The sequence below is a fragment of the Drosophila guanche genome, unplaced genomic scaffold (genome assembly GCF_900245975.1).
Source record: "Drosophila guanche unplaced genomic scaffold, DGUA_6, whole genome shotgun sequence".
Lineage (NCBI taxonomy): Eukaryota > Metazoa > Arthropoda > Insecta > Diptera > Drosophilidae > Drosophila > Drosophila guanche.
In genome coordinates, this window is record NW_022995771.1 from 155,672 (window position 1) to 176,039 (window position 20,368).

Genomic DNA, 20,368 nt, shown 5'->3' on the forward strand with positions numbered 1-20,368 from the left:
TTATGTTCAGCTGTTCGGAGTAGATTCCTCCTCCGACCTTGTTGTCCAGCTTTGAGCCATCAGTAAAGATTCGAATGGCTCCCTTTGGACCAGGTGGTCCCTCAAGCCAGTTGTTTCTGTGAGGGATTATTGTTTCAAAGGGGGTATCTGTATACTCCCTCGGAACGCAGTACTCCGTTTTTATGGGGACGATTTTGTTTCCATTTAGGATGGACGCATGACCGGTGTGATGTGACACCCATTGGCCAGAGTCTCTAAGACGGATTGCTGCCATTTCTGCCTGCTCCTTACCGGCAAGGTCAAGGCTCTGCAGGCATAGTATAGCATTTAGCGCATCCGTTGGTGTTGTGCTCAGAGCTCCACTGATGCTTAGGGCTGCAGTACGCTGCGCCTTGCCTAGTTGTTTAGTGATGGTCCCCTTCTATAGGGCAGTCCACCACACTGCGACTCCGTAGAGCAGTATTGGTCTTACTATTGCTAGGTAGATCCATTGGACTATTCTTGGGTTCATGCCCCATTTTAGCCCAATGGCCTTCTTGCAAGTGTAGAGGGCTATAGTGGCTTCACTCTTCTTTCTTCACTCTGTCTTTGATGCTCAGGTTCCAGCTGAGCTTTTTATCAATTACCAACCCTAAGTAACTGGCACTGTCGCTGAAGGAGAGCCTGCATCCGTTTAGTATTGGGGGGTTGAGGGACGGGATTTTGTATTTGGTTGTAAACAACACAAGTTCCGTTTTAGAGGGATTAATTTCCAGTCCACGCGACTTTGTCCGTTCTGACAGTCGCGCGAGCTTCGCGGTCATTAATTCGCAGAGTGTTTGAGGGAATTTTCCCGAGAAGATAATGGCAACGTCGTCCGCGTATGCTACCACCTTACAGCCCTCCCCTTCCAGGTCACACAGAATCTTATTGACTGCTATGTTCCATAGTAGGGGAGACAGGACACCGCCTTGCGGGGTGCCTCTGTTGGCATACCTTGACTGAGTGGACGATCCCATTGATGATGTCACTGTCCTGCATGTGAGCAATTGATCTATGAGCATCCCCAAGTGACAATCCACTCCCAGGTCAGTCAGGGCCTCTGTGATGGCTTCCGGTATGACATTGTTAAAAGCTCCCTCAATGTCTAGGAAAGCGATTAAGGAGTATTCTTTGACGTGTAGAGATTTATCTATAGCCGATATTACTTCATGAAGTGCCGTTTCCGTGGATTTCCCTTTTCGGTAGGCATGTTGGGCGCCTGACAGCCACTGAGGATTAATGGTTGTCCTCAGCTGCAGCCCTACTAGTCTTTCAAAGGTTTTGAGAAGGAAGGACGATAGACTTATTGGTCTGAAGTCTTTTGGGGTTGTGTGTGAGGGTTTCCCTGCTTTAAGGATAAAGACTATTTTAGCCCTTAGCCAAACGCGGGGGATTTTTCCCACTGTCAGTATCTTCCTGAAGATACTTTGCAGCCAGTTGATGGCCATGTCCCCGGCTTTTTGTAGCTGAGCCGGAATGACTTGGTCCGGGCCAGGTGATTTGTAGGATTTAAAGCTGTTTACTGCCCAGTTAATATTCCGTTTTGTGAGGATGTGCCCCATCGAGGTTTCCGGGCCTTCACTTGGGGTGTCTGCCGGCTTGATGGTCGTACACCCAGGAAAATGAGTATCGAGTAGAATGTGTAGGGGTCCTCACTAGAGTTTGCCCACGTACCATCAGTTCTCTTGAGATATCCCACCAAGGGGGATGTTTTTGACAGGATCTTGCGTAGCCTTGCGGCTTCTGACTTGTCCTCAATTTCGGAGCAACATTTTTGCCAAGAGGCCCTTTTTGCTCTCCTTGTTTCTTTTTTGTATAGGGTTAGCTTACTTTTGTAATTTTCCCAGTGCGCTACCTCGCTGCTGCTTTTGGATGTGTTAAAAAGAGTCCTGCAGTCTTTTCGGAGGGTATCTATATGCTTAGACCACCAGGGGGGTTTCATTTTCCCTCTTGGTTTGGTTGAGGGGCAAGCTGCCATGAAGGCCTTGTTGCAAGCTTCCGTGAAATTGTCCACAAGACAATCTCCAATCTCTCCAACTTTTCATTATGTCTGACAGTTTGTGAGACAATAGAGTGAGGTCAATAACCTCTTGACGGTTTTTTATGATAAAAGTGGGGTCATTACCCCGATTACCAAAAATTAGGTTGGAGTTTAGGATGAAGCTGAAAAGTGACTCACCCCTTACATTTGTAACCGAGCTCCCCCATTGGGTGTGATGAGCGTTGGCATCGCAGCCTATTAGTAGGCTTGTATTCGACTTCTCGCTGTCGCTGGCAATCTTGCGAACGAGGTCACTGGGAGGATCGCTTTCTTCATGAGCCATGTAGGACGACACCAGGTTCAGGCGTGTCCCTTGTAGCTCTAGGCTAGCCGCCGTGTTGTCGCCATTGCTAAAATTATGGAGCAGAAAAATATTTAAGTGGTTTCTTGCTAATATGCAGGTTCTAATTTTACCTTCAGTTTGGGCTACAATCAGCTTGTAGTCCTTCGTCGCTAATCCACAGACCCTGCCTCCTACCACCCAGGGCTCTTGGATTAAGACTATGTCCCCTCCGCTCGCGACTAAGCGGAGTATCAGGGCAGCGGATGCTGCTTTACAGTGGTGGAGATTAATCTGCAGAAGCCTCAGAGACTTCATTAGAGTCAATCTCCACCACAGTTATATCGGCGTCCGAGTCGTCGAGGATCTCGTCCCGACACAGCGCCTCAAAATCGAGCATCAGCTCCGTCTCCGAGGAGTAGCTCTCCAGGGCCGGCTCCGGGTCTACTTCGGGTGCCTCGATCTCCGAGACAACGTCCTGCTCAACTGGGTTGTTGACAGAACGCGCCTCGGCCGCTGCATCCGACTTATAGACCTTCATGGTCACCGAGCTGAACCCGAAGTTAAGCTCTCCCCTTGCTGCCTCGATCGGGGCTAGCGATTCCTTGTTCAGGATAACCACCGCCTGATTTGTGGGGCCCTTTGATGCCTCCACTTTAACCACCTTCCAATCTGAGGTTGGCAGTGTGGGGTTGCATCTGTGCAACATCGTGAGGATCCGCTCGGGCTCCTTGAAGGTGGCCTGTACCCATATACGGGCCCTTGGTCTACTGGGCACCTCGCTCCAGTCCACAGCGACGAGCTTCGCCCCGGCGTAGACCTCACCGATTTGCGCCACCGCAGCTTTGTATAGCTTTACGGAGCGCTCATCCTCGCAGGCTAACACTTTGATGCTCCCCTGGAACCATCCCATGTCTTTGCAGACCGGGGGTGGCCCGGGATCCTTGTCGAGAAGCTCGAAGCAGCGGTCGGCCAGTGCCGCTTCCACCCACTTCCATTGGCTTCTGGGTATTTTCCCCTCCGCGCGTCCTCTCCTTGGCAATCTGCGCGAAGGATACATTTGGTAGAACCCTGGATCGCTTCGTAGCAGGTCCGGTCGTCTCTTGAGAGCGCTGCCTCTTCGGTTGTGCGGCCACCTTCTGTGGCTCCACACTGAAGTTGGGCAACACCACCGAGGCCCATTCCACTTTCTTCAGCTAGTGTGCTTTTGGACTGACTTCCTGGCTGGCGTTCTGCCGACGGAGTATGTGCCCAGCACTCCTCTTTTCGGCATAGCTATATTTTTTGGTTTGGGCGCTGGTTGATGGTAAGCCATCACCTGCCGCTTCACCGGAAGGTTGAGCAGCCGCAATATTGCTTAGCTGCCCTACCATGGTATCAGTTTTGGGTGTTGGCTTTTCACCCATCCCAGGTTTAGGATGTAACCCACCGGATTCATACCCGCGTCCTTCACCGTGCAGGTCTTTCCTGCGTCTGAGCGGATCGGGCCAGGCCTTTGGGCCGTTGCCTTCTCCCGCTTGGGATTTCTCCCTGCAGGCATTTGGGGAGTGCCTCTCTCGTTTTTGTTTTTGTTGTTGTCAATATTTAGTAGTTTATCCATAACAATTTCCACGAGCTGCAGAGAAGGGGAACGGTCCACCCCGGCAGAGCTCTGCTACCCGGGTAAGGCATAATTTGAACAGGGGGCTGCCAAGTCCCTGAGCTCTCCGTTCACGACTGGGCTAGTTTTTATACCGGTCCCCCAGCCCGGCTGACTCTTGGCACGGGTCGAGTGACACCTTAGTCCGGCCCGGTGTGAGGTGAGTGTTGGGGCTGGGATGTGGGTAGGTGTTGTGTAGGGATGGGATTGTGCGAGCTACTTAATGACAGGCGGCACCACAAGCGCATCGTCAGTGTTGCTGCGTCGCGAACACCCGCTGGCTGTCCCGGACTGCTTATTTCGGTACTCTCCCTCAGAGCCAACTTAGTTGATGCTCTTTAAGATGCCCGCTTATTCGCAGCTGACCTACCCACTGTGGTAGGCCGTTCGCTATCCGCAACCTGCGACCCGTCCGGTGGCCTCAGCTAGGCCCCCTCTGAGCCACCTCAAAGCCCAATAGTATCATCGGATACTCGAAGAGTAAATAGGGTATATTGTATTTTTGCGAATAACGGTTGGATGTAACGCACAGAAGCAAACGTTTCCTACCCCATAAAGTATTTATATTCTTGATAAGCATCAATAGACGACTCGATAGAGCCACGTCTGTCTGTCCGTCTTGTTTGTCGGCTAGTTCTCAGAGACTATAAGAGCTAGAGCCACCATATTTTGGCTCCAGACTGCTGTATGCTCACACTGAAACCAGTGTATTTCAAAAATTAGCCCCGCCACCTTCCGCCCATGGCGGAAAGGGCGAAAATCTCCCAAATCGACAGTTTTGAAGATAAAATAAAACTAAAAACGCCATTCCGTAGGGAATGGCCATATCTATCAGATAACCAAATTGGGATCCGATTGGATCATTATTATAGCCACAATGAAGAAATAAATTTGCAGAGGCTAAACCCACCCTGTCCCGCAGCTTTTGTTGTTCTTTTTACATTATCCCATTCACACTCTGCTTCTGTTTCACTCGGCCTCTGCCTCTGCCTTCCCCCTGCCACTGACTCTTCCGACTTTTAACCCACCCCGTCCCGCAGTTCATATTTGTTATACCCGGTACTCGAAGAGTAAATAGGGTATATTGTATTTGTGGGGAATAACGGTTGTATGTAACGCACAGAAGGAAACGTTTCCGACCCCATAAAGTATATATATACTTGATCAGCATGAATAGACGAGTCGATAGAGCCACGTCTGTTTGTCCGTCTGTCCGACTTGTTTATCGGCTAGTTCTCAGAGACTATAAGAGCTAGAGCCACCAAATTTTGCATCCAGACTGCTATATGCTCACACTGAAACCAGTGTATTTCAAAAATGAGCCACGCCCCCTTCCACCCCCGCAAAAGGGCGAAAACCTCCCAAATCTACAGTTTTGAAGATAAAATAAAACTAAAAAGTCCATTCCGTAGGGAATGGTCATATCTATCAGATAACCAAATTGGGATCCGATTGGATAATCATTATAGCCACAATGAAGAAATTAATTTCCAGTGGCTAAACCCACCCTGTCCCCCAGCTTTTGTTGTTCTTTTTACATTCTCTCATTCACACTCTGCTTCTGCTTCACTCGTCCCCTGCCTCTGCCCTCCCCCTGCCGATGCCTCTTCCGACTTTTAACCCACCCCGTCCCGCAGCTTGTATTTGTTTTTTTTTTTTTTGTGTGTTCGGACGGTGCCTCTGCCTTTGACTCTGCCTCGAGTCTGCAGTGTGTGGGTCTAGGGAAGGGGAGCGAGCTAACGGAGCGTGTTTGTGTATTTGACAGATGAAGAAAAAATGTAAAATTTGACAAAACACCGCTAAGGTGCAGATGTAGTACTGAGTGCCGGGTATAAAAGTTGCGTAAGAAGCGTCTCACACGTCCCCTCTCGTTTTTTTTGTGCGCGGGCGCTGCCTCTGCCGCGAGTCTGCAGTGTGTGGGTCTAGGGAAGGGCGGCGAGCTTACGGAGCGTGTTGGTGTGAGAAGTGTTGTAGATGTAGATGACAGTTAAACAAAAAATTTTAAAATTGACAAAACACCGCTAAGGTGCAGATGTGGTACTGAGTGCCGGGTATAAAAGTTGCGACGCGTAACAAGCGTCTCACACGTCCCATCTCGTTTTTTTTATCTATCAGGTTAATATATCGACTATAGCTGCATAAGTTCATATGTAAATATGTTTAGATTGTGTTTACAATTAATCTTTTTTTTTTAATTTATTTATTTTTTGTATATTCAACAGTTCCTTATGATGCACTCGCAGAACTTTCAGGAAATATTCGCGACCACAATCAATTTTTTGGTGGAAAGGATTTATAAAAATCAATCCCTTCAAGTAATAGCAAACTCGTTTTTAGCTAATCCAACAACTTCGCCGCTTTTTGCCACAGTTTTGGTGGAATATCTTTTGGAAAAAATGGAAGAAATGGGATCAAACGTTGAGCGATCTAATTTGTATCTAAGGTTATTTAAACTAGTTTTTGGAAGCGTCAGTCTCTTTCCTGTCGAAAACGAACAGATGTTACGCCCGCATCTTCACAAAATAGTTATCCGCTCAATGGAATTGGCATTGATTTCTGATGAGCCGTACAACTATTTTTTACTACTTAGGGCACTGTTTAGATCTATAGGTGGTGGCAGTCACGACTTACTATACCAAGAATTTTTACCCCTATTACCAAATTTATTGGAAGGTCTGAATCGATTACAAAGTGGATTTCATAAACAACATATGCGCGATCTTTTTGTGGAGCTTTGTTTGACTGTTCCGGTTCGACTGTCGTCTTTACTGCCTTATTTGCCCATGTTAATGGATCCATTGGTTTCTGCTTTAAATGGTTCACCTACCTTAATTAGTCAGGTAAGTTTTTATTCAATTTTATTTGTTTATATAAGAAGCTTACAAACCATAAAAAAGTCATTATAAGTTCGAAAGGTTAGATTTTTTTTATTGCACTTGCATTCAAAAGTTTGTTATTTTCTGTGAAAAGCCTTCAGGTATTACTTTTTCTTGTACAAATTATTCTCAGGATAAAACTAAAACTAACTAAAATAGGATGGAAACATCAAAAGAAAGTTCGGATTTTCTTTTGATGATTTTCCAGCCTATTTTAGGTTTATTTTTTATGCAAAAAATGATTATTTAAAATTTGATAGATAAAGCAACGTGCGCTGCCAAAGCAAAAAAAAAACAATCATCGACATACATAATTTATGGGGCTACATATGTACATCTACTTTCGACCAAAATACAATATACCCTATTTACTGGTCGAGTACTGGGTAAAAAAATTAATAATTTTGTCTGTCTGTTAGATTACACCACCCGACAAAATCGAACTTTATTTTTTTTTTTTGCTTGGAACCAAACCGACTTTTTCTGATAGACTTAGGGCTTACAGCTTTTTTTTGTTTAATGTAATCGCTATAGAGAAATTGGTTGGTCGCAGACGATGAGTCCAGTACGATTGACCAGGTACAAATGTTACTAAAAATTTTGAACTCAAAAAAGAGTTGTTTGTCGAAAAAACACTACAAATATGAAAAAATATTAAATATTGATTAAAATAAATACAAATATTAAGCTTTGAAATAAAAAAAAAATTGATTTTTGTGAGGGATTTTTAAAAAAATGTTGACTTTAAAAGTTTGTCGCATTTGTTTAATTTTTCCATTTTTTTAGAGTTTAGACAAATTTAGGAAAATTAAAAAAAGTACCTGTTGGAGGGTTGCGTGCCCAACGACCAGGTGTAGACTTTACGGCGTGCTTCTTGAGTGAAGATATAATTAATTAATTGGGTGCTTTTCCTAGAAAAATAAAATAAAAATAATATATTTTTCTATACTTATACTTATACTTATACTTATACTTATACTTATACTTATACTTATACTTATACTTATACTTATACTTATACTTATACTTATACTTATACTTATACTTATACTTATACTTATACTTATACTTATACTTATACCTATACTTATACCTATACTTATACTTATACGTATACTTATACTTATACTTATACTTATACTTATACTTATACTTATACTTATACTTATACTTATACTTATGTTTTCTTACATTTTAGGGCTTAAGAACATTGGAACTCTGCGTTGACAATTTGCAGCCTGATTTTTTATATGATCACATACAACCAGTTAGAGCGGCTTTAATGCAAGCCCTTTGGAAAACTTTAAGAAACCAAGACAATGCCGCCCTTGTTGCCTTTCGCGTTCTTGGGAAATTTGGAGGTGGAAATCGCAAAATGATGGTGGAACCACAGACTTTACACTATGATCGAAACGAAAAACCAATAATTTCTATTATAACATACTTTCAAGAATATGAAACTCCAATCGAATTTCCCGTGGATGAAGCGATCCATTCTGCATTTAAAGCATTAGGGTCAAATTCTACTGACCAGTTTTATAGGCGCCAAAGCTGGGAAGTAATCAGATGTTTTTTAGCAGCGTTCATTAGTTTGGATGATGAGAAACATACGCTCCTAAAACTGTTTACCCATGCAGATTTTGTCGAAAGCAACATAATGAATTGGTCAATATTTCAACATAAAGTTGAGGAATCTAGTGTGCGTGGAACTCATCAGACTGCTTTGATTGGAATGTTGGTGGCTTCAGCCACGAAAGACTTGCGAGATTCTGTTTGCCCAGTAATGGCTGCTGTTGTGAGACATTATACGATGGTAGCTATTGCACAACAGGCGGGTCCATTTCCCCAGAAAGGTTACCAAGCTTCTAGTGGTATTGATCCCATGGTTCTAATCGATGCACTAGCTTCTTGCATGGGACACGAAGAAAAAGAACTGTGCAAACCTGGCATAGCTTGCATGGGAATAATTCTTGACACTGCCACAAACATAATGGGAAATAAAGAAAGAGCTTGTAGATTACCTTTAATCCAGTATTTGGCAGAAAAAATGACATCCCTATGCTATGATCGACCTTGGTATTCAAAGGTCGGTGGCTGTCAAGCCATTCAGTTTTTATGTAAGCATATGTCTCTGCGTGCTCTATATCAACATCTCTTCAACTTTTTGAAAGCCTTTATGTTTGTGTTAATGGACCTAGAGGGTGATGTTTCCAATGGAGCCATAGAAATTACAAAGAATTATATGAAGACAATGTTGGAAATTTGCTTAAGCCCTATTAGTGTAAGTTATACAAATGATGATCTAAAAGATTTGCAAACAAAGGCAACATATGAAGTTATTCATGAACTAGTTAGACACATTACAAGTCCTAATGGGATTGTAAGAGAGGAATCTATGATACTTTTAAAACATATAGGAGCAATTCAATCTAAAACAGTTTCGGAGGTTATGGACCCACATAAAGATGTACTCGCTGATATAATACCACCGAAAAAACATTTGTTGAGACATCAACCAGCCAATGCCCAAATCGGATTAATGGATGGAAACACGTTTTGTACAACTTTGGAACCACGCCTGTTTACGATTGGTAAGTGTGAAAACTTTGATGATGATTGTATAGATTCGACTTTTCAACTGAGACTTTATAACGACTGTATCTGTGGCATATGCAAATTTAAATAAACCTCAAAAGTAAAATTCGAAAATTCGAATGTATACTGCTGAGTGACGGGTATAAAAGTTGTGACATCCGAGTCTCACAACGTTCCTCTTCGTTTCAATTCTGTCTTAAAAATCCAAAATCATGCTAAAACTCCCGTCAAAATAATAATATTTTGGAAAACCGTTTAAACTTTCTCAGCTCTCTGATGGAAAATCGCATAAAGTGTTTATGGGCGGTTAGAAATTTGTTATATTGGTAGGGTCGATAACTTTTCAGCCCTTGAAGAACGAGACATAAAAATGCCCGACTAACAAATCTATGACATCCATTTTTAGACTACCCTTACGATTTGTTAATATTAAGGGTAACATAATTTCAATGGGAATTTTATCGTTTAAAAATCAAATGGTCGATCAGATGATACAAATGGTATTTTTTAAAAAATACCGTTTTTCATTAGCTTTGCACCGCCCCACAAAGGACGAAAATCTCTCATATCCACAACTTTGAAGTTAAAAACGCAGTTTCGTAGAAATCTGAGTTTAGAGATAGAGTTTCTGTTAGATCCCCGAATTAAGATCGGCTCAGATCACTATTATAGCCAAAATGAAGAAATTCACTTGCAGGTGCTTCCCACCACCCCTTCCAGCGACTATGCTTAAGCTTGCTTATTGTTGTCATTGTTTTCGCTCAAGGAACCAAACCAACTTTTTTTTTAAATATGGGGCTTAGATATTTTGGTCTGATGATATTTTTGTTTTTCTATGACAGAATTTTTTTAAATGATTACAAAAAAAAATTTGTTTTCAAGGCTTGTTTTAGCTCTTTTTTCACATATGTAACTTAAGTATCTTACATCTGGTTGTAATGATCTTTGTCATTATATACAGCCTAAAACATCTAATTAGGCTTCTTCCTTGCTTAAACTATTCACTCTATCCGTCCATTCGTCATGCTTTCCCCCCATCTGGAAGTAATCTTTTAAAAATATTGGAAGTATTCCATGGTAATGGAATCTCTCTATGAGAAAGGTCACATCTAAGTTACCCGCTATTCCTAAAATGTTTGAGAAAATTGTAACTCCGCACTTGCAACAACTCTGCAAATCGTTTATATCTCCAGCTCAGCGACGATCAACAACCACTATTCTTTTAGAGTTTAACTTTGTCATCAAAGGCTTCCAGGCTCACTTGTAGACAGATGTTATTAAAACGATAAGGCATTCGATTCTGTAAATCACTCTCTTCTTGCACAAGAGCTTGACCTTCTAGGGTTTCCGTACAATCTTTTGAGATGGATTTCTAGCTACCTGTGTCTCAAAGGGTCCCTTTCAAAAACTCCTTATCTTCAGCTGTTATGGTAACTTCTGGAGTACCACAATCTTTATTATTTACCTGCCTTCTGTATTAACACACTCTCGGGTACTTATGTATGCGGATGATGTTAAGCTCTGTGTCCATTGGTTGATGATCTTGGTGTTAAACTAGACCCCAAGTTATTTTTCTGAACGCATTTCTACCATGGTAAATAAAGCCATTTGCGGGATTGGTTTTATAAAGAGGTGGTCAAAGTAATTTGATAACCCCTATATAACAAAGACTCTCTTAACTAGAAGGGACGTGTGAGACGCATCTTACGCGTCACTACTTTTAAACCCGGCACTCAGTCAGTGTACCTGTCTGTAACATATTGTTTTTTTGTCGAATTTTACATTTGACACATTTTTTCTACACCTCACTTCTACATCTACATAACTTCTCACGCCAACACGCTATTTTTGCTCGCCCCCCTCCCTTAGAGCCGCACACTTCAGATCCACGTCAGAGGCAGAGGTCGCGCACTGCAGAAGCAGAGTGGGAATGAGAGAATGTGAAACAAACAACAAAAGCTGCTGGACAGGGTGGGGTTAGCCACTGCAAATTAATTTCTTCATTCTGGCAATAATAATGATCCAATCGGATCCGGCGATTTTATAGCTGTGGTCATTCCCTACCGAATGTTATGTTAAGTTATCTGTTATCTTCAAAATTGTGCCTGTGGGAGGTTTTCGCCCTTTTGCGTGGGCGGAAGGGAGCGGGGCTGATTTTTTAAATACACTGGTTTCAGTGTGAGCAAACAGCAGTCTGTATGCAAAATTTGGTGGCTCTAGCTTTTATAGTTTGTGATTCTCAACAAGACAGACTGACAGACAAACATAGCTCTATCGCCTCGGCTATTGATGCTGATCAAGAATCATATACTTTATGGAGTCGGAAATGTTTCCTGCTGTGTGTTACATACAACCGTTTCCCCCCACAAATATAAAAAGTACCTATAAACTTTATGGTTTTGGTTTGCAGCAAGGCTCGGCACGGCCCTATCTATTGGCTATAGGACAAGGCGCAGCCGTTCACGTACACGCGTAATACAGTGATTCGTACCAATACCAATCTAGTGAAATGTTCTGTTTTGCGTGCGCCTTCACACCAAACGTAAAAACGGATCGTTAATTGCATGGGTTCCGAGCCCTTGTTTACAGTCTAGGAAAAATTAAGCTTTCAAATGCAAAAAAATATGATTTTTGTGTAGTACTTTTAACGAAATTTGGAAATTCAAAAGTAAGGACCTCTATTTTTTTGGCATTAATTTGGCTTCATTTAAGGCATTACTTATCAAAATATATGGAGAGACGACCAAGCTAAAATTGGCTGACGAGCACAAAAAAAAAAAGCAAAAAGGGACGTGTGAGACGCTTGTTACGAAACTTTTATACCCGGCACTCAGTACTACATCTGCACCTTATCGGTGTTTTATCAATTTTTAAATTGTCTCCTCATCTGTCATCTGTCATCTACATCTGCAACACTTCTCACACCACACCATCCTTTAGCTCGCCGCCCTTCCCTAGACCCACACACTGCAGACTCGTGGCAGAGGCAGAGGCAGCGCCCGCACACACAAAAAACAAATATAAGCTGCGGGATGGGGTGGGTTAAAAGTTGGCATAGGCAGAGGCAGGGGCCGAGTGAAGCAGAAGCAGAGTGTGAATGAGCGAATAAGAAAAGAACAACAAAAACTGCGGGACAGGGTGGGTTAAGTCACTGCAAATTAATTTCTTCATTCTGACTATAATAATGATCCAAGTTTTCTTTTATCTTACAAATTGTAGATTTGGAAGGTTTTCGACCTTTTGCGGGGGCGGAAGCGGGCGTGGCTCATTTTTGAAATTCACTTGTAACAGTGTGAGCATACAGAAGTCTCGATGCAAAATTTGGTGGCTCTCTTTATGGTCTCTGAGAACCACGCGCTCAACAAGACGGACGGACAGACAGACATGGCTCTATCGACTCGGCTATTGATGCTGATCAAGAAGCATATACTTTATGGAGTCGGAATCGTTTCCTGCTGTGCATTACATACAACCGTTTTCCCCCACAAATACAATAAACCCTATTTAATCTTCGAGTACCGGGTATACAAAAATGTATCGGTTTAACTGTGCGAGCAAGAAAAAGAATGGGCTGGCAGCAGCAATGTGGGAGGGGGTTAGGTATAGGCCCTGAATGCTAAAGATTTTCGTGTATTGTAAGTAAGGGAGTAAGGGGGCGGTGCAACAAACTTGTAAAAGTGTGAGACCACACCAATCTGGATGAAAATGGAGTTGATCTAGCTCTTATAGTTTGTGAGATCCAAGCGATCATCAATACTGACGGACAAACAGTGACGGTGACTTGACCATTGAGGCTGATCAAGAATGCTTTTCAATACTTTATTAATATTAACCAATATGTTTTCAGATTTATCAAATACCTATCATAAACTTTTTTTTCACGAGTTGCTCACATTAAGTGAAGCCGAAGATGCTACATTGGCTAAATTGGATTGTTATAAAAATGTTGCCAATCTGATACCTCTTAGGACTAGCGCATTACGAGCACTGGCTGCATGTCATTATATCTCTGATATCGGTTATAAAGAAAAAATTATTAATATAATTTTTAAAGTAATGGAAAATGATAAATCAGAGCTTCAAGAAACTGCGTATCTCTGCATGAAGCATTTTATAACTGGAATTACACTTGAAAAAGAAAAGGTAAGTTTCACATGTTTTTTGTGTTTAATAAAACTATTTCATAGAAAAAAATTGTGTTTCATATCCAGTACTCAAGAAGTACAAGGTATGTATGAACGAGGGCGTGCTGAAAAATAGTCGCCATACCTAAGAATAAAATGTTTGAGCTTTTTTATACCTGGTACTCGAAGAGTAAATAGGTTATATTGTATTTGTGCACAATGTGAATGTATGTAACACACAGAAGGAAACGTTTCCGACCAGATAAAGTAATATATTCTTGATCAGCATCAATAGCCGAGTTGATTTAGCCATGTCTGTCTGTTTGTCCGTCTGTCCGTCCGTCTTGTTGTGCGCCTGGATCTCAGAGACCATAAAAGCTCATTTCGTAGGCTATGGCCATATCTATCAGATCACCAAATTGGGATCCGATTGGATCATTATTATAGCCACAATGAAGAAATTAATTTGCAGTGGCTAAACCCACCCTGTCCCGCAGCTTTTGTTGTTCTTTTTACATTCTCTCATTCACACTCTGCTTCTGCTTCACTCGGCCCCTGCCTCTTCCCTCCCCCTGCCAATGCCTCTTCCGACTTTTAACCCACCCCGTCCCGCAGCTTATATTTGTTTTTTTTTTTGTGTGCGGGCGCTGCCTCTGCCGCGAGTCTGCAGTGTGCGTGTCTAGGGAAGGGCGGCGAGCTAACGGATCGTGTTGGTGTGAGAAGTGTTGTAGATGAAGATGACAGATGAGGACAAAATTTAATATTTGACAAAACACCGCTAAGGTGCAGATGTAGTACTGAGTGCCGGGTATAAAAGTTGTGACGCGTAAGAAGCGTCTCACACGTCCCTTCGCGTTTTTTTTGTTTGTGTGCGGACGGTGCCTCTGCCTCGAGTCTGCAGTGTGTGGGTCTAGGGAAGGGCGTCGAGCTAATTGAGCGTGTTGGTGTGAGAAGTGTTGTAGATGTAGATGACAGATGAAGAAAAAATGTTAAATTTGACAAAACACCGCTAAGGTGCAGATGTAGATGTAGTAGCAGGGTATAAAAGTTGTGACGCGTAAGAAGCGTCTCACACGTTCCTTCTCGTTTTTTGTGTGTGCGGGCGCTGCCTCTGCCGCGAGTCTGCAGTGTGTGGGTCTAGGGAAGGGCGGCGAGCTAAAGGATGGTGTGGTGTAAGAAGTGCTGTAGATGTAGATGACAGATGAGGAAACAATTTAAAATTTGACAAAACACCGCTAAGGTGCAGATGTAGTACTGAGTGCCGGGTATAAAAGTTGTGACGCGTAAGAAGCGTCTCACACGTCCCTTCTCGTTCAAATTCCAATTAAATCTATCCAACAAGTTGGAATAATTTTCGCCATTAATTGTAGATAATTCCACGTGCATTAAAAACAACTGGCTGTATGGCTTTATTGGCTTAAAAACCCACCTTGGCCGACTTTGGTTTAAAATTGTCCTGTGAAACCCTGTGTTTTGACTGATTTTGTCTCTGGTGTGTCCTTATTGTGGATGAACAACACCAACCACTCCCTGCAATGTTGTCACTTTATTTCGCTAGTGGTCGATTGTGAGCAAATGCGGCAGCCATATTTCGGAAAGCTTTTTCATACCCAACTGATCATTCATAACTAAAACCACTTGTCGATGTGGTTGCCCATAGCTTCCAGAATATCTTGCAATTTCAATCCGATCGGCCACCACCATAACGAGAATTTTTAAAATTGTTTCTGGGATAAGACCATAGTTGGGACTCGAGTATGTGGCGCATCGTTTGAGCTTGTACAGGCACATTGAAAAACAGTAAGCCATATTTTTACCATTAAAATATATAGTGCACAGTCCCCATAGTATTTGTCAAGCCTTAACATTTTTTATTAGCACACGATATTCACGTCTTACAATTTTGTCCTAAAAATTGTAAGGAAGCTTTCTGGCTGGGGTATCACAGAAAAATTTATAATTTGCCGAGTTTATAGGGGGGAAAGGGTTCAGTCGTGGACACCGTTGGACGATAGGGGAGGGGGAAAGACGATGAGTTATAATTCCTCGCTGGCTCGTCGTCTGTCCTGGTCCCGTTGCTTCTGCTCTTCTGTTCCCGCACTCTCAATTTGCACTTTTACTTACCACTCCGTTTCAGCTCTCGCGATCGACTTCCTTTGCTTCCAATTTTCAGCCGGGCTCCAGGGTTCTCTGTCAGCCCCTGCTGGCTCTGCGTCGGCGGCTCCTCGCTCTCGCTTTTCTCTTCTCTCGTGTCTTCGATAGGTCCACTGCGCTCATGAAGAAACTAAAGGGAGGTCTCGTCGGCAACACTAAGAAGAAGGGGCGAGTGAAAAGTACGAGTGAAAGGTCTCTCGCTGCAAGTGTGATGGCAACGACAATAGAGTGTGCTGATTAACCATTTGAAGGCAATGTGAAAAACATAATACTTGTTTCATAATCTAATTTTTAATAGTTTGCTACATGATAGTAGTCCTTGTTTAAAAAAAAAACATTTTGAAAACATTTGAAAAAAATTTTGTCCGCCACCAACCTTTCGCGTCGACAAGCAAACGAGCACTGTCCATAGGCAGAACCAGCGAGTAACTCTGCCACCGACGAGGCCTCCTTATAGAGTCTTTATGGTCAGAGGCATAAAGCAACTATATAAGGAGGCCTCGTCGGAAAAAATTATGGAAACGTGCGAGTGAAAAGTGCGAGTGAAAGGGCTCTCGCTGTAAGTGTGCTGATTAATCATTTGAAGTCAATGTTAAAAAACATAATAATTGTTTCATAATTTAATTTTTAATAGTTTGCTAATTTGAAAAACAAATTTTGTCCGCAACCAACCTTCCGCATCGACAAGCAAACGTGCACTGAGAATTGTGAAAAGCAGCGAGTAACTCTGCCACCGACGAGGCCTTCTTATATAGTTGCTTTATGGTCAGAGGCAGCGACGCGGCATTGCGCGAAGCAGAGTGTGAAGAATGTGAAAAAAACAAATATAAGCTGCTGGACGGAGTGGGTTTAGCCACTGGAAATTAATTTCTTCATTGTGGCTATAATAATGATCCAATCGGATCCCAATTTGGTGATCTGATAGATATGGTCATTGCCTACGGAATGGCGTTTTTTGTTTTCTTTTATCTTCAAAACTGTAGGTTTGGAATGTTTTCTCCCTTTTGCGGGTGCGGAAGGGAGCGGGGCTAATTTTTGAAATACACTGGTTTCAGTGTGATTTCAGACATGGCTCCATCGACTCGGCTATTGGTGCTGATCAAGAATATATATGCTATAAAATACTTTTTATGGATTCGGAAACGTTTCCTTCTGTGCGTTACATACAACCGTTATTCGCACAAATACAATATATCGTATTTACTCTTCGAGTACCGGTTATAACTACATACTTATTTGTAAGGTTATTTAATATCTAAATATATATATAATATATAAATAAAATAAAAAAAACAGGGGCACTCAAACAAGAACAAAACAGCTTAATCCGTCTAAACTTTATTGTACACATGTACATTTTTCATATTAAATAATGACCTTTCATTTTCTTGAAAGACAATCGCAGACCTTCAAACATTCACAATATTTACAATCAGAAACAATGAAAATGTTGGCAAGTTCAAACAAATAACTTTAAAGGGTTACCAAAAATCCAGGGTTTGGGGATAAATTCGATTTTTGGTCGAACTAGGTAACATACATATATACATATATTTATGATCCGCAGTAATAGCCGAGTGAATGTCTGCCTAGTTCTCTGACACCACTAAAGCTAGAGTTTAATCGATTTCGTTTTCATCACGTCCTTACTCCAAGTAAATATTGTATTTGTGGGTAAAACTGGATGTATGTAACGCAGAGAAGGAAAAAATATAAAATACATATATATATTTTTGATAAGCATATCTGTCTGTCCGCCCGACTATTCGTCCTAGATCTCAGAGACTATAAAAGCTACAAGCTTACAGGTGTATTTCAAAATTTCGACAGCCCCCTTCCGCCCCTGAAAACCGCGAAAAAACTTTGTATCCAAAATTTTGAAGATAAAAGAAATCTAAAAATGTCATTCCTTAGGGAAGGACCATATCTATCAGATCATCCAATTGGGATCAGATTGGATCATTATTATATCCATAATGAAGAAATTAATTTGCAGTGGCTAGGCCCACCCAGTCTAGAGAGTGGGGCGAGCTAAAGGAGAGTGATATGTAAATGTAGATGACATATGTAGAAATAATTTAAATTGTAAAATGTGAAAAAAACCACTATGGTACAGAAATAGCACTGAGTACCGGGTATAAAAGTTGTGACGAGTAAGAAGCGTCTCACACGTCTCTCCTCCTGTTAATAAAAATTTGTTTTGTTTTTTAGCTTTTGTTACATTTGCAGCAGGTTTCATCAGTGTTAGTCCAAAATTATGAAAAACATGATAGAAAGAAAATGTGACGTGTTTCTGATTTGCTTTGTTTACATTACAGTCAATTCAAACTGGTGTGTATTAACATATGCACGTACATATGTAACCTTATGATTTTTTCGAATGTTTGTGGGGGGAGGTTTCTGCTAGTAAGTTCCGTTCTTGAGACTTCCTTCGAATTGTTTCTGGTAGTCGGGGGAAATTTGCGGGATTACGACCAAGTAAAAAAGCGCCCGTGCGTATAGGTTCAGTTTATTCGTGGCACTGTTTGTTCTATTTTAAGCTTAATTCTTACTCTACTTGGGCGCGCAGGCCGCTGCTCTGCCCAGAGCTTTCGGGTTGTAGGTGAATTTTGTTTTTTTTGTGTTTGTTGAAATGTTGGTGCATGGTGCATGCTTTTCGGCATGAACACGAATTTTAAATTTTGTCCTATACCTGCCAAATACATAACTTCTCACACCAAGAAGCTCTTTTAGCTCGGAAACGTTTCCTTCTCTGAGTTACATATGTACAGTGGGGAGCAATGATGAGTACATGTTCACAATAACTGACTTTTGTCGCCCATAACATCTAAACGCATAATGCAAACGTAACCAATTCTTGTTTAAATATTAATCACTTTATCCTTAACAAATAGGCAATCCCAGAAAAATACAAATGTGAAGCTTTTAAAAAGCGAAAAATAAAAAACTCGCATTTACTCATTTATGCACTTTTCGTTATTTTATATTTATAAATTTTCTAATCAACAATATGGTCACAGAATTGACGTTAAATATAATTATTTTATATTCTACTAATATTAACATTAAATTAAGACATTTCTCATGATAATCGAAGCAAATTTAATGAATTTATTAAAAAGTGCCTATGTTGTACCTGAGACAGAAGAAACAATGTCTAGAAAATGTAAATAATTTTGTGTAGCTCACTGAAAATTGCCATACGACAGCTAATACTGCTGAAAAACATGGCATTATCAATCAATTCTGTGACCATATTGTTGATTAGAAAATTTATAAATATAAAATAACGAAAAGTGCATAAATGAGTACATGCGAGTTTTTTTTAGTTTTTTATTTTTCGCTACTTAAAAGCTTCACATTTGTATTTTTCTGGGATTGCCTATTTGTTAAGGATAAAGTGATTAATATTATTATTATGCGTTTAGAAGTTATGGGCGACGAAAGTCAGTTATTGTGAACATGTACTCATCATTGCTCCCCACTGTACATTCCCTTTTCCAAACAAATACAATATACCCTATTTACTCTTCGAGTATTGGGAATAACTAAAACCAAGAAAACGAAAACCACGAGAAAACGAAGTTAAACGAGTTCTGATTAACTTCCAACAGGATCCAGATTTGATCATCAAATGACACGCAAGTCCAAAACTCCCATTGATGTACATATGTACATTACTTTTTCAACTAAATACTATTAAGATTGTATAGTTTTTATTATTAGTAAATTATTTAGTATATATTATTAGTATTAGTTGTGTATAGTTATAATATGTTATAAAATATAGTTATAATATGAGCATTTCATTGGCGATGTCAGTTAGGACAGAAAACGAGAAGGGACGTGTGAGACGCTTCTTACGCGTCACAACTTTTATACCCGGCACTCAGTACTACTTCTGCACCTTAGCGGTGTTTCGTCAAATTTAACATTTTTTCTTCATCTGTCATCTACATCTACAACACTTCTCACACCAACACGCTTCTTTAGGTCGCCGCCCTTCCCTAGACCCACACACTGCAGACTCACGGCAGAGGCAGAGGCAGCGCCCGCGCACAAAAAAAAAACGAGAGGGGACGTGTGAGACGCTTCTTACGCGTCACAACTTTTATACCCGGCACTCAGTACTAATTCTGCACCTTAGCGGTGTTTCGTCAAATTTAACATTTTTTCTTCATCTGTCATCTACATCTACAACACTTCTCACACCAACACGCTCCTATAGCTCGCTCCCCTTCCCAAGACCCATACACTGCAGACTCGCGGCAGAGGCAGTGGCCGCACACAGCAGACGCAGAGTGTGAATGAGAGAATGTGCATAAAAACAAATATAAGCTGCGGGACGGGGTGGGTTAAGCCACTGGAAATTAATTTCTTCGATGACCCTATTTACTCTTCGAGTACCGTGTATAAAAAGGTTCATATTCCTCATTATGTTTTGTGTAAAGAAATTTCTAAACTTGTACAATACAATGGCTTCATGACAAAGTGGCCTGAAAACTGAAAAATGTTGCTTATGCACTTTAAGCTTTTTTATTTACAATTTTGCTTTTAATCTTTGTTCTAAACTTACGTTCGCGACCGAAAAGAGTATTTCATTGTATTTTCTTTGCAGTGAACGCAAGAAAGTGTTAA

The 20,368-nt window shown here is 41.3% G+C and overlaps 1 protein-coding gene across 3 annotated transcripts in view; it reads left to right on the plus strand.

Moving 5' to 3' along the window:
- LOC117591308 (transcription-associated protein 1) overlaps positions 1-20,368 on the plus strand; it is a 74,521-nt gene that overhangs the window by 29,967 nt on the left and 24,186 nt on the right. For all 3 annotated transcript variants that reach the window (XM_034284512.1, XM_034284514.1, XM_034284513.1), the window contains exons 11-13: positions 6,204-6,821; positions 8,056-9,448; positions 13,300-13,595. In XM_034284512.1, coding sequence (XP_034140403.1) covers positions 6,204-6,821; positions 8,056-9,448; positions 13,300-13,595 — 2,307 coding nt within the window. The remainder of the gene's footprint in view (positions 1-6,203; positions 6,822-8,055; positions 9,449-13,299; positions 13,596-20,368) is intronic.